Source organism: Calonectris borealis, chromosome 10 (assembly GCF_964195595.1).
Source record: "Calonectris borealis chromosome 10, bCalBor7.hap1.2, whole genome shotgun sequence".
Classification (NCBI taxonomy): Eukaryota; Metazoa; Chordata; class Aves; order Procellariiformes; family Procellariidae; genus Calonectris; species Calonectris borealis.
The window spans coordinates 4,833,497-4,848,022 of NC_134321.1; the positions used below are offsets into that span (position 1 = coordinate 4,833,497).

The window sequence follows — 14,526 nt, forward strand, 5'->3', positions numbered from 1 at the left end:
CAAGCTATGAAAATAGATTCAATGCTACACCTCCACACACACTGAAAAGTGACTGCCTGTGTATCTGGAGGTGTGTAATGCCTCTGACAAAATACGGCTGCTTAGAAATGCAGTAGGTTTGTTTTGGTTTTTTTCTAAATCCACATTTTTTAAAAAAAAAGGTAATTTCTGATTTAGTAAATGCAATCTTTAAATGTATGCACATATTTAGTATTAAGATGCTTATTGTGATGTTAAAGCACGATTTCAATTTTTATCAGCCATTGCAAAAAAAAATTGCAGATATATGAATGGATCCATACCTCAAAGTTCTTCTGCAAGTCTCTGCAACAGTGGCACTAGTGCTGCTAAAACAAACATATCGAAAGGTCACAGGTGCTTAAAGAACAAGTTTATTGACAGTATCTGCACAAATAAACAGTCTAAAGAAAATTTCAGAAATCTCTAAACTTGGAAATTTTAAAATTTTGTTCTCATTGGCAAAATATTAAAAAAAACCAAACACAAAGTATAAGATGTCACTATATTTTTAAACTTTCCTAATTTCAACATTTTGGTTCAGTCCTTTAATTTTATAATACACATCCAACCCTTAAGCACAATGAAAATGAGTCAAAGTACAATTTTCCTTCTGTAAGGGGATCTCAATCAATAGGATTTTTTTTTTTAGCAAGCATCTCCCTGAATCCTGTCTGCTTAGAACTTGATAGGTAACATCAGCAAGAAGTAACTTTATAAATATTCTAACTGAGCCAAATTACTCCGGTATTAATCAAAACCCAGATTTCCCCAAAATGATACAAAGCATACCATGTAGTACAAGAAACTATCAGCATGCATTTTAGAGGTCATTTTTGTACTTCAGGTATGTGAACTTAAAACCAAAAAGGGACAATTCTGATAAAAATGTACTCAGATATTTCATAACATTAATATTTATTGCTTTATATGAATACTGTATTGAAAGCCCAAGCATTCAGTTTACACACAGAAATTATACAATTATATACCGTTTCACAATGGCAGTGAGCACTCATTACAATCTACAAAAATCTACTTTACAGAAATTTAAAAATTCTAAATATCAAAAAGGTACAGTTGAAGAAACAGGTATAAATTTGGCAGCCAGTAATTGTGACTGGGAGGTTGCAGCTTGCATGTCTTTAAATATGGGAACTGGAAAATATCGAGAGTTTAAAGCAGTAGTTTGTGCTTTGAGCTGGTTTGAAAAAAATGTAACACTGGCTGTCAAAGTAGCATGTTCAAAAATATTTAGTTCACTTCCAAAATGTTATACAAATCATGGTGATTTCTATGCACCCCTAAACCTTTTAGTCGTTTAGCTCAGGTACATAACTATGGTCATATATTAATTCTTCCAATACAGTGGTGTGATCATACCGATGCCATCTGCATACCTTAGAATAATTTTGAGTCTTCTCTACAATATTCACAATGCTCCAAGAAGCACTCAAGAAGGCAAGTACCTGTTCATTTCTTCCAAGAGATTTTCTTATCATATTTTCAAACATTTCTTCTACAAAAGTTTAAGCTAATGTTTTGATTACAGCGTTCTCAACATAAAGCACATTTTCTCATAAATAAATGAAATCCTTTCACTCAGGCACCTCAGAAGTATACAAAAATGTTGTAATCTGAACAGTTCTCTTGGAATGTGTTTACTCTGGTGTTTTCAACAATGTTAATATTTCCAGGGTTTCATATGGGCCAGATTTCATTTGTTTTGTTTTCCAGAGGCAAAACAAAGTGCCTTGAGAGGTGAACTCAGTCTTTTCCTATAGAAAAAGTATTTGCTGTATTTATCTTTTATAGAAACAGAAAAATATACCATTTCCCCCTTAGAACAGTGAGGGTACACATACATGTGCATGCGTGCATATACATGTGTGTGAAATGTAACACATTTTAAAACACACAACGTAAGGTTTCATAGTGTGTATTCAAATAAAAATCTGGAAACCAGCATGAAACCCCATATGTCACATGTCAAATGTTGAAACTGTAACCAAAATATGAAGTAACTGCTATAGCTGTCAGAAAGAGACAAAGACAAAAAGCTTTCTTGCTTACATACAACTAGGTGTGGTAATCTCCAAAAAAGTTGTCAAAATTATAATTACCTTCCAGTTTAAAAACTTTTATTCTAAATAAAAAAAACTATACACAAACCACTGATTTGACCAAACGAAAGTTCAGCGGTAAGCAGGACCTGAAGGAGCTGGTATTCACAGTTCTTATCACGTACAACTCTTTCAAGGTTCAATCCATGGAGAAGTTTATTTTACAACCTGCTTCTTTTTGTAAAACTAAAGGTCCACTTTATTACATAAAATTATTTATACAGTGTAAAACTGGAGCCTTATGGAAAATACTGCATCTAAGTGTATTTAAATTAGTCTTGCTCCATAGGTTCATCTGCAGCTTCTGTGGCTTCATCACTGTTTTCCATAGGGGTCTCTGACGAAATTTCTGGAGTTTCACTAGCATAGGACCCTAACTCTTCAGTTTCACTACAGTCAGCTGCACTACTGGCAGATCCACTAATTTCATTGTCATCTGAGTGTAAAACCTTCTCTGCTTGAGACTGATCAGACTCCTCCATTTGATTGTTCTCCTCAGAGGTCTCTTCATTCACAGTTGAGGATTCAGTGTCTTTTTCTTGATCTTTTCTGTCTGGACCAACATTTCTGGGAGACATGAAGGACTCTAGAAACAGCGAAAGTACAGTATTACTAAGGCATTTTTAAACAAATCTTAACCCTGCTACTTTCCATTTCCAGCTATGCTGAGCAATACTTCTGACAAAACCCAGTTTTATTAGATGTAAAGTATTAGCCGACTTCATCAGGATAGCCAAACTATCCTAATATACCACAAAATAAAGTCCAATTTTTTTATTAAATAGGTAGCTTCACTTAATTAAGCTTCAGTGGATAAAGACAGTCTAACAAGTAACTTTTTCTTGCTTCCCCATATTCCTTTATTTGTCTTCAGAAGCAGTCTTTTGGAAATGTTGAAAACGTTACTGTTTCAAGTGTACATCCATCATGATTTAGAGGAACATTTTACAAATACATGAGCCACAAAAAAAAATATTAAAAGGAAACTTTAGAGAATATGTACAAAAATAGATCAGTCTCTTAACTGTAGTTATCTTTTTTAAATTAGGTACAGGGCCTGCCTTAGAGTGAGGTCACTTTCACAGTTCTAATAGGATCCGGAGAGATTGTTGCTCAGCCTCCTCAGTGAAAGAACATAACTTTATATCCGTATTTCAGTAATTTATTAATAATAAAGACAGTCAAACATGGATATGACCCTTCTGCAGAAGAGATGAGAATATCTGATGATACCCTAAAGTAGGGATTCTTGAATTCTTGGTGCATTGTTACGACCCTCATGTAATTTACTGCCTAAGAAGATTTTAAGTACCATTTTATAAATGTTTAAATAGAGATGTAGGACAAAGAAAAAAAGAAGTAACAGAATTGCTAAATTATGTGAAATTTAAGTATGAACAAGCAGTTCATCTTTATGCACAACTGGAGACATTCAGCAATCCCAACAGCATTGGCCTCCTGCAAAGAAAATCCCAACTCCTTGGAAAATGCACAGAGGAAAGACAATAAAATCTGAAATACCTTCCTCCTCTTCCTCTGTACAGTGCTGTCTGGCACAAGTAGCATCTTTTTCTTTATCCTGAGATGTAGAGGATGTTTCTGTCTCTTCCCCCATGCCTAAAGAAACTTCACTGGAGGCAGTTTGGTTAGGTGCATCTCTGGCTTCCCCCTCCTTGTCAAATTTAAGTCTTTTTACCTCATGTCCTTCTGCTTCTGCAGGATCATCTTCAGAGTGCTTATTTTTTACTGGGCTGCTCTGAGCACCTTCTGATTCAGATGCTGGTGATTCACTATAAACAACAAAAGCAGCTGTAGTTTTTATTGAAGAAAAACATCCTGTATCTTGTCACACTTTAACTTGAAGTAGCTGCTACCTTTTTTTTTTAAAAAAAAAAAACTGTACAAGAGAGAACAGTAGAACTCACTTATTACATAACAAAACCTCAAAGCCATCACTCCTCCTTCACCCGATTGTCAATGAAAATGCAGAGTGGTCAGGCTACTCTGGTGGGTCCAAATTACAGGCAGCTCCTACTGTCAGAATCAGTGGTAAATGTTTATGAAATATCGTATCTGGTTATAGTTTAACATCCTGACACAAATATGTGTAGATTTCTGAACTCTATTATTCACTCTTCATTTTTACTATACATCCCATACACTTACAAGATGTGTTACTGCAACTGTGGAAACTTGAGCTGATAGTTATCTAGACAGCCCAAACAGTAGTAAGCACACATCAAATCCTGCTGCAGATATTTGTATGTTAAGACTTAATTATGCATACCTTAGATGGCCATTCTCTTTTAAAATATTTTTAAAACATAAATGAAAAAAACCTGAGAACAATAAAAACTCAAAATACGTTACTCCTCACAAACCTGTGTTTTTTATCTTCTGTTTGCTGCAAGCTCGATTCTTTATGTTCCGTGCTGTCTGGCAAACCGTTTGTTGTCATAGGAGTTGACAAAGAAACCTTCGGTCGATTTACTGGTCTAGGAGTTCCAGGACCATTTACATTAGATCTTTAAAAATAATAATAAAAAATTATCCTTTTAGTAAAGTAATTTGTTCCTGGTAGGCAGAAAGCAGCTATAACCTTGTTTTAAAAGATCACCAAAAAACCAAAAGAGATCAAGTACTTTGCTATTTTATATTCAATAAAAAATTCCTTGCCTACAACATGCAAACTATCATAACAACTTTAAATAACAAAAAAAAAAAAATTCTGAACAATGAGGTTACAAAAAAATCAAAAAATAGAGTACATAGTGTGTATGTTCATGCCTCCTCTACCTTCCCTCCCCCAGTATTCCATATGGCACCCCATTTTTGAGGCTATGTATTTGGGATCAGAATAAGTAATAAGGGATCTGAACCAGCTATTTCCAGAACTACCTTGCTTTTATCCAGAAAAAGTTAACTCCCGAAACTAAACTTACCTGTCAGAGTACCCTGGTGAATTTCCTGGGAACATAACTCCATTCATCCGATTTAAACTATTGGAATTATTTTTCCTAGCAACAACAACCGAGAGAGAGAGAATGTTATGAACAAAGGAACTTTAAATTACTTTAAGCTTGCTTGCACAGAATCCCCCCCCAACTTAAATAGTCCCCCACTGTCAGTCCTCAAGGGGTTCTCTACCTATACATTATACTAGGGAAATAGACTAGGATATGAATTTACAACGCAACTGTTATTGCGGGGTATCTCTTTTTCCCACCACCAGCTATGGTATAAAATAACAGCTTAGTGTTCGGGGATAATACTGAACTGTACCATATATCCGATTCCAAAGCTGTTTGTTCATTTCCAAATTACTACATGTAACACTTGCAGACCACTATCACTACTGTTGACTTAACTATTGATAATAAAAACTGAACTCTGCACGTCTGTCTTTTGGATACAACTACTGCCAGCAGGAGAAATATATTAGACACACATGCGCAGATTCTCCCCTCTACTAACACAAGCTTAAAGTTTCAAGAAAAAGATTATACTTACTCTGAAGATGGATATACACAGCTGACAACCATGACATTCTGTAATACACAAACAACATATTAAGAGTTCAGAAACAGAAGCTTCAGCTCTTGACAACACCCGCCAAAAAAAAAAAAGAGTTACAGGATTTTGGTCATATCTGTTAAAGTATCTCTACAGAACATTGGGTTGAAAGCTACCAACAGATGACAGATACATAAAAAAAAGTCTTTGCTCCCTCTTGGGTCGGGCCATAATTACACTAAAAGTCAGTCTTTTCATAAGTGGGTTACCGTCATAATGAGACCAGCACATTAAACCTCAGGCTCAAGTGTTTGTCATTTCCAACTGAAGTATCTTCGGAAAGCAAAGTATTCTGAAACGCTGAAAAACTTCTGAATTGCCGGAGAAATGCTCTATTTGTATGTGAGCCCTGCACTCAAAGGTGTGCAAGCACTATTAGCTATTTTTGGCACAACCGCATTTCAAATGTTAAATTATTTTGGCCCCGCATAAACAAAGGGCAGAAATAATGATTAATTCAGTACGTTTTGCTTAGCCACCTCTCCCTCTTGAACGGCACTGCAAACTAAATCAATTTTAACATCTAGAAACCTAGCTTAGAAATTAGGTAAAATTCTCTCTTCAGATCAATACTTAGCCAAATTATACAGGGTGGCTTTTATCACAGGGCCAGCTAAATTAATCCATACGAACTTTAATAAGGGTTCTCCATAAAACCTGAGGTGTGGTTTCACAGATCTCGTTGTTGGTCAAGAAACTGCTTTGTGAAATCCCTCTCTCATCATTTATTCCTGACCGTCTCCTTCCCATCTTAACTTGCAAGAATACACCTGATTGTATCCACCATAACAGTGAAAACAAATCCATTTAAAAGTTAACTCTTCTTCAATTGAATAGTTTAAGTAGGAACCTCAAGCCAATTTCGCCATCAAGAAAATTCTATGTGACATCCTGAAAGGCTGTCATCTACTTTTGAAAGATCCCACATTCTGACATAAGCTATAAAATACCATTAAATGACATCTGTATGTTTTTACAAAGGCACAGTCCTCTACACAAGAGGTTTTAAATACTGAAACAAAAGACCTTGGAGGGAGGGGCCTCCCTTCTTCACCTACTGGATCTAATCCGAACCCAAATGTGGAAGGAAATGCCTGATCAAAAAATTCAACTATTTCAGCTGATTATTTGATTATTTCTAGCTAGGACTCAATATAGAAAGTGACATTACACCCTCCACAAACTACAGTTTGAGTACTGCACAGTGATTAGGAAACACAACAGTTACAGCCCTGAGATTTATTTTTATGTTTTAAATAAGTTATTTTAAAACTGCTTTTTGATATTAAAAGGTATGAAACAAACTCCTACACTTACAGTAGCTATTAGCTATACTATGGCTTTGAGCCATAATGAAACAACAGACCTTTGGGAGTAATTCAGAAGTTATTTAAGTGGTAGTTGTGACTATTTAGCTGTGTCCTCTCTCAGAAAAATACGTACCTTTTCCACACCTCTTAGAAATTTGTCTGTTCCTGTGTAATTCCTCCTAGGATCTGTCAGCAACTCACAGAGTCGCTGAATAGTGAAGGGGATGCTGCAATGAAATAGATTTATAACAATTTAATTTTATTTTCAAAAGTATGATTGCTAGGAAGCAACATTATTGCTTTCTCCCCCTTACTGAGAAGAAAGAAAGAAAACAGTACTGAAATTTCTTATCATTAGCAATATAGGGTAGTAACTCAAGGCCTTATTTTCCCCTGTCTCATACACTGAGGTAACAAAGCACTGTCTTTTGTGCTCACCACCACAAAACTCTGAAGTAGCATCCTAAATACATCATCCCACAACTCAAACAATTCATTAAAACAGTGAAAAGGAAATCAGATCATCAACAGTAGAGTAGTTTAAGACTGTATTTATTATTCAAATATATAGAACAGAAATGGTAAGCGATTCAAAACAAATTTGAGTCATACACACTAGAGCTAAAAAATTCTCAACTTGTAGTTTATTTCATGTTTTACAAAATACATTTACAGCAAAAGCATTAAATGTTGGAATTAGTGGAACCATTATACTTCAGCTGTTACAAATACTCTATTTTGCCACAACTGGACAGTATACTTAGCTATCAAGGAACAGCTCAGTAAAAATAATTAAATTCAGCATAAGATGTATAAATCCATAAGCATCACATTCACACATTCTGTTTTCTGACAATTCTGCACTCAATTTCATCCTTACTTAAATGAGAAACTGACCTTTCAGACAAGCAATACTTTACATACATTTACCAGTTACCTGAGATGTCATACACTTTCATTGCAAATTCAGTGTCACATTTTAACAAACTTCTGTGACTTTTGACAAAACAGTAAAATACTTTAAAAGTTATTTCAATAAAATAATAAAGAATCATGCATTCTTACAGTTAACTCTTTGAAGTTGAAGCCATAGACATTTCAAAAATTCGTCTAAAAAGAATATTTGATACAATACTTAAGAACCATTTCTTGATTGGGAATATGACTGATACACCAAATAAGAGCAGTATCAATACAGACTTACATACATGTGTGTATATATATGCCTAAACTGCAAATTTTTTTAAAAATTCAACTTTTATTATTTTCTGAGGAACTCAGTACACAGTATCTTAAGCCTATTTCATACATACAGTATGTATCTCAAGCTTAGTTTATTAGCTGAAAAGCCACATCTTAAAGATGCACAGATCTACCACTAGTTCAATGAAAACAGGTCAGCATAGCTACAATTAATCAAACTACGTGACACTTCACTTTAACTAAAAGCAAGCAGTAATCAGAAAGAGAGTGACCAAGTATCAACAACTTAATTATGTTTTTCAGAACTGTCTGTATATCATGTTACTGAGGAAGTTATAATCCTCAGCTGGAAAACAGTAAGGAGGTAGCCTACAATGCAACCACGCTTAGCCCTAGCTCCAACACAGCTGCCTGAAAAACACAGAAGTTATAATCACATTTACCCTACTAGTTAATGCCTTTCCTTGCTATTCACCCTGAATTACACTATACCACCATACCAACTTATCTTTACTTGACTTTTAAGAATAGAAAGATGGTGAAGTTAAACTCCATCAATCAGCTGTGGAGAGTTAGAATATAGCTCATGAAGCATTAAATACATTAAACACTTGCAAAAAGTAATGCTATAAGATGACAGTATTTTTAAAACATTTGTTTTGACATGTTATTGCCTAAAAGCAAGTAAAATGGCAGTATCAGAGTGTTTTAGCACACAAGCAAAATACATTTCACCTCCCTATTTTGACCCAGAAGTATCTCCTCCCCCACCACCAAAATTACATAAGTACAAACTAGAACAAACCAGGAACAAGTGTTCCTTTTAATTTACTTCATTAAATGAAGGGTCTTAAGCTTGACAACAGTTCTATCATTATTAATTTCCCCAAAGCTTCCTTAGTATCAATCAAATAGTGCTGCTGTTCAGCAACTTTTGGTAAACCAGTAATCCTTCTGACACCCAAATTCTTCATGATGTTCAGCTTCTGTGTAGTGCCCTCTTTTAAAAAAAATTCCCAACTCTAACTCAGTCACAAAGAATTTACTTGATCTGTTAACTTTTCCACATAGCTACAGCACTGATGGTATCTATTATTTCTCACTGATGGCCATTTTGATTTTGGGTTGAGAAGTCCATAATTAAAGAGACTTTGTAATTTTTTAATAGACTTGATTGTCCACTTAAAATCAATTTATTTCACAGAAACAAAAATACCCAAAATTTTAAATTATTTTTCATCAGCCAAATCTGTAAGACGTCCTGGAGAATCACTGCCTGGCTAATTTGTATTTAGCAGTACCTAAATGGACACCTGGAGTACTAAGACATGAAGTATTTTGAGATCATCAATACAGTTCTGGCTACTTGGGGAATAAGCATACTCAAGAAAGTGTGCAGCCTGCCACTAACTCCAGAAGTAAAAGCTGCCTTCCTATTTCACTGTCAGCTACAAAAGGTTTAAACAAAAGCCAAAACCAGTTCATTTCCCTCCAAAATTTTACATAGTAAACTGAACTTCATTTATTGAGCAGCAGATGGCACCAAGTGTCACACTATCACCTCCTTTGCATGTAATTTTTTCCAACACTTACAATATTTTTAGTTGGCAAAACCCAAAGTTAACTTCACCTCATTAATTCTTTTCGGCAAAACTATTATTTTAAAATAGTTTAACAAAGTGATTTTAAAATAGAAGTAATTGAAATTGGTGTAAATCTATACATGAACACCAATGTAAAAGTTTGTGAGTAGTATGAGAATTGATCTTAAATGCTTAGACATTTAATTTGTTCACTACATGAGCTGCATGAATAGTCCTAATCTGCCTAGTGAAGGTAACCACTTAAAATTCCATACGAACACACTCAAAACTTCACTTCCTAGCACTATAGTTCAGAATTAATTACAAACCAAAAATTCGTTGTATGGACAGGATTCAAGAGGGATCTGGGAAAATTACTTGTAACAGCTATATTAAATTGTAGCCAAAAAATATACATAAATGAAAATCTGGATTATGATTATGTCTATTGTATTCATGCTGTGAAGACTCTTCTGTCATCAGAGATCCCCAATAACTTACCTTGGAACTTTCTGCTTCACTAGCAAATGATAAAGAAAATGGCAATTTTTTTTAAGAAGTTCCTACTCCAGAGCAATTCTAAAGTATAGCATGAGACTCTGGCTCTGCAAGCATATTATACAATGTCAAGTAAGATTCAGTAAGATTAAAACAGCCAGTTTGTGCTTTCTTCAAAAGATACTTCATCTAGAAAGACCCCAAAACAGGGGTCATTCTTAATTCGTTACTATTTTGACTTTAAAAAAAAAGTTTTAAAAAATTAGCTAGTTTTAATGAGGTCTTTCCCTCACTCTTTTAAACTAACACCAATAAAAACATCCTAATAATAAAGTCATAGCAAGTAGCTTCCTTCTCCACTATGGTACCCTGAAATGACATCCACAACTCTAAATAAGAAGCCTGAATATATCCAATCACACAAACCAAAACCTGCTGCTGTTACTTTTTGGACACATCTCCACATGATTCAGCTTTCACGATCATATCCTCACTGTAGGAGTTGCATCCCAATGTATTATTTTCTTTAAGGAAACTAATGTATGCAGTTTGCTTCCTCAAAGACTGGGTGGTTCACTTCAAAGTATGAGGAAGTTGAGCACTCTCAAGTGTTACAGAAATAGATCAAAATAGCACAGCCACTGAGTAAGCTCCAAACTTGGTCACAGAGGTTTGTTTAGTACACTTCGGAACAACAGAAGGTAACAGCAGCCCATTCATTAGCTGTCCCCATGCGAGAACATTACAAATTTTGTGGGCAGTGAAACATTAACAAAAAGCTGGGGGAGGCGGGAGAGAGACAGACTCAGGCATGAAGGATAGGTTTGTTTTTCAATTCGTTCGGTGAAGTAGTCCGGTATAAATACTGGGTAGCTGAGAACAAGCTGAATTTCACATTCTTAGAAGTATCCTACACAAGCTATTTGAGGGGGTGGAGGGTGGAGATGAGATCTGACTTCTAAGAGACACTTAAACTGCAAATAAATTAAGTAGTATGGAACTATAAGAGTAAAAATTATTAACTTAGCATCAAAGTATGATACTAAGGACATGTTAGTAGTACCTCCAAATCTGAAATTTCAGGGTAACAGGGAGGCAAGCTTTATAGTATGGCCATTTACTGACAAGCTGAGAAAAAATGCTGAAAAAGTCTCTCTTAAGCAAGCATTGAGACCCACAAGCAGGATGACTCAGCTTCTGGTAAGTATGTAATCTAGTTTAGAAGCAAGAAAAACTATTAAAGCTATTATAAGCTATTAAAAAAGATACACCAAATAAAACACAAAAACCAAAAATTAGGAGCTTTATTTTAAAGGAAACAAAACTTCCATAATCACAAAACCAGCCAAGGGTATACACTTTAATCTAAGACACCATCAGCAGTAGATTGAATACCCCAAGTCTCTCAATTGGTAAGTATCACTCGATCTATAAATTCAAATCTGGCACAATTTAACAATTCAAAACCAGGTACACCTTGCCTCCTGGTCACACCATGTTTATCACAGCATTACTTCCCCAACAGCTACTGAACTGCCACAAAGCAATTAAGAACAGAACACCGAAAGACTTCTTTCAATTAGGTATTTCAAAATATATTGAAAGAAATCTGACTTTACTATCTATTTTACTTGTTAAACGCACATGGTAATACCATGCTTCATGGTAAAACTAACTACATATTGAAAAAACTGAAGTGACTGACATGTCACAGGATGTCATAATTTTCATTCAAAGACAGAATAATAAAGTGAAAGTTCTGAAACTACTGTAATATATTTTCCAATGTATATATTTGCTTCTGCTCATCTATTTGAGGAAGCAAAATGAACAGTCACAGATAGATAGTACAAACTCCTAAGTTAAAAATTGGGAAAATATTTTTGTTATCTGGAGAACAAATGATACATACCCATTAAATCCAGTGACAATTTTCAGGATTCTTTCTTTCATCTCTTCAAAGGGAATATATTCCACATTTGGATTGGGGGGCCCTCTTGGCTCAGGAGCTGAGGTTCTGAAATCATCCATTACTTTCTCCAGTTTGAAAATAAAATAGCCTTTAAACTGAGACCACTGAACCCTGCATAAAACACAAGAATTAAGACATATGCAAGTCAGCCCTAAAACCACAGGAAAACAGAGTAACTTTATGTTTGCAAAACAACATTCATGCTGGTATGCAAGTCCTAAGATAAACAAGGCAAGTAATGCAGTATTATTTTTCTTCCTGAATTTAAAGCATGATAACTATTTAAATAATTACAGTAGAACAATATTACACAAGTCAATTGCCATTAACAACAGGGTAAGCCACTTCCTTAAAGGACCAATATCCACTTACAATTCAAACCTAATCTGAAATATGCACACATTCTACACAATTTACCAGTGAGCCTACATGCTGCCTAACGTTTTCACTGAGCTCACAAGAGAAGGAGGGAAAAACAAAACAAAACAAAACAAAAAAAGGGGGGGGAGGGCGGGGAAGAAGTGTTTCAAATCTGGAAACCATACAGCAATTGTACACAGCATTATCTGTTTCCGCTACAAAATCTTACTGAAAGGCCTTTTCTAATTAACTGCTCAGTATCCACGCACCTTAAAAGCATTTAATAGTACCTCTTTCTCAGAAAGGCATATATATATTTTGTATCGCAGTTAGCACTTGCCGATGAATATTTGAGCAAAACAACTCTGACTCCTGAAAAACATTCCCACAACAGTAAGTAATCTATTAAGATCTTTCCAAATTACCTTCTGCCTGACAACTTAAAGTTTTATCATTTATAGAATTCTATATATTGAAATTTTCAAGAAAACAAGCGTCTCACACTGCATACAATGGACAAGGTGGGAAATGGCTGAGAAAGCCCTTCTACACAAACTGCCCCACACAACAGTCACAGAAGTAGTTCTGGGCCGCCTCTGGCGAGTGCATTTCTTAGCAGCATAGGGAGCAACTTGAAACAACTGATTTAGTTCAGTTACTATCAATTTTATTCTATTAATGCTGATGCAGGAGCTTTCACAGCTACAGGATAGAGATGCTAGCGGAGAAAAAGAAACAGGGAGAATAATGAACCAACAATAAAGAAAGAGAGAAAGTTATCTTTGACATTTATCTATAACATATGCAATCTGGAATAAACAGGCTGCAATCAAACAAGCGTAAATTCTAAACCCCTGGACAGCCCTTCAGCTCCTGCTGAAAGAAATACTATTTAGCCAAAGTCTGTATTTCTACAGGCTGTCTTTGGCAGCAGTGCTAGCTTAAACAGCCCTGACTATTTTCAACACCACATAACATCTGACCTTCTGTCGGGCTGATACAACTATTTGTGCTGTGAACTACATGTGGTGACTCCCCAGCAAAGTGACGACGTTTGTGTCCTGCATGCTATTCTCAAGCACCAGTACTACCAAATATAAAACCACCAGCCACTGAAGTCTTTCACCAGAAAAACAGTGCCATGGTATCTTTGCCTTAATTTTCTCCTTGGTCTCAAAAGAAATAATTATGAGATGAAAAGGGGGAAAACTTAGCTCAGGTTTATCTACAGAGGTTTAAACACGAAACCCCCGTCTTTTATTAGGAGTGATAAATTTGCAAGAATGGGGGAAATCCGAAGAGGAACGCAAACCTCCCTTTTCCTTCACAAGAAATCATTAAGCACCTCACAACAGAGGGAAACGCAGGACTTAGTGAATAATAACAAAACCAGAAAACAAAAATAGAAAGAAAGAAGAAACAAGGTCCCAAAAGGGAATGGCATAGATAGATTAAACAGCATTGCTGAGTTTCACTGGATTATTGCTCTGATTAGCATTATACAGCCAAAGCAGAATACTATGTTTCCAATGTACAATATCAGGCATTACTACTACAAATGTTAAATTAAAAAGCTATCCAACTCTGCAGCGCTATGAGACCATGAGACCACAGCTTTCATAACAAATCACAGATTTAATACATAAGCATATCACAAAACACAGACAGAAAAGACCCAGTAAATAACCCCATGCCAGGGTAGGATTACTCCCTACAGAGCATCCCAAGAGCTTTACTTGCCTCATGAAAGGGGATTCCACTATTATTCTAAACATTCTTTGACAACCCCATTTAAATATTTTTTTCACACTTTAAAACTTGAGCTGTTCTTTTTCATTGTTTTTATTTCTTCCTAAATAGTAACACTTATCTTTTCATAGACTATT

At 35.3% G+C, this 14,526-nt stretch overlaps 1 protein-coding gene across 3 annotated transcripts in view; it reads right to left on the bottom strand.

The window, feature by feature from the left end:
* Positions 1–376: 376 nt before the first annotated feature.
* The window catches only part of PPP4R2 (protein phosphatase 4 regulatory subunit 2), a 33,012-nt gene continuing 18,862 nt past the window's right edge, over positions 377–14,526 (bottom strand). For all 3 annotated transcript variants that reach the window (XM_075158611.1, XM_075158612.1, XM_075158613.1), the window contains 7 exons: positions 12,221–12,391; positions 7,158–7,251; positions 5,652–5,689; positions 5,084–5,158; positions 4,523–4,666; positions 3,663–3,931; positions 377–2,727 (listed from right to left, as the gene is read on the bottom strand). In XM_075158611.1, coding sequence (XP_075014712.1) covers positions 2,414–2,727; positions 3,663–3,931; positions 4,523–4,666; positions 5,084–5,158; positions 5,652–5,689; positions 7,158–7,251; positions 12,221–12,391 — 1,105 coding nt within the window. In that variant the 3' untranslated portion in view covers positions 377–2,413. The remainder of the gene's footprint in view (positions 2,728–3,662; positions 3,932–4,522; positions 4,667–5,083; positions 5,159–5,651; positions 5,690–7,157; positions 7,252–12,220; positions 12,392–14,526) is intronic.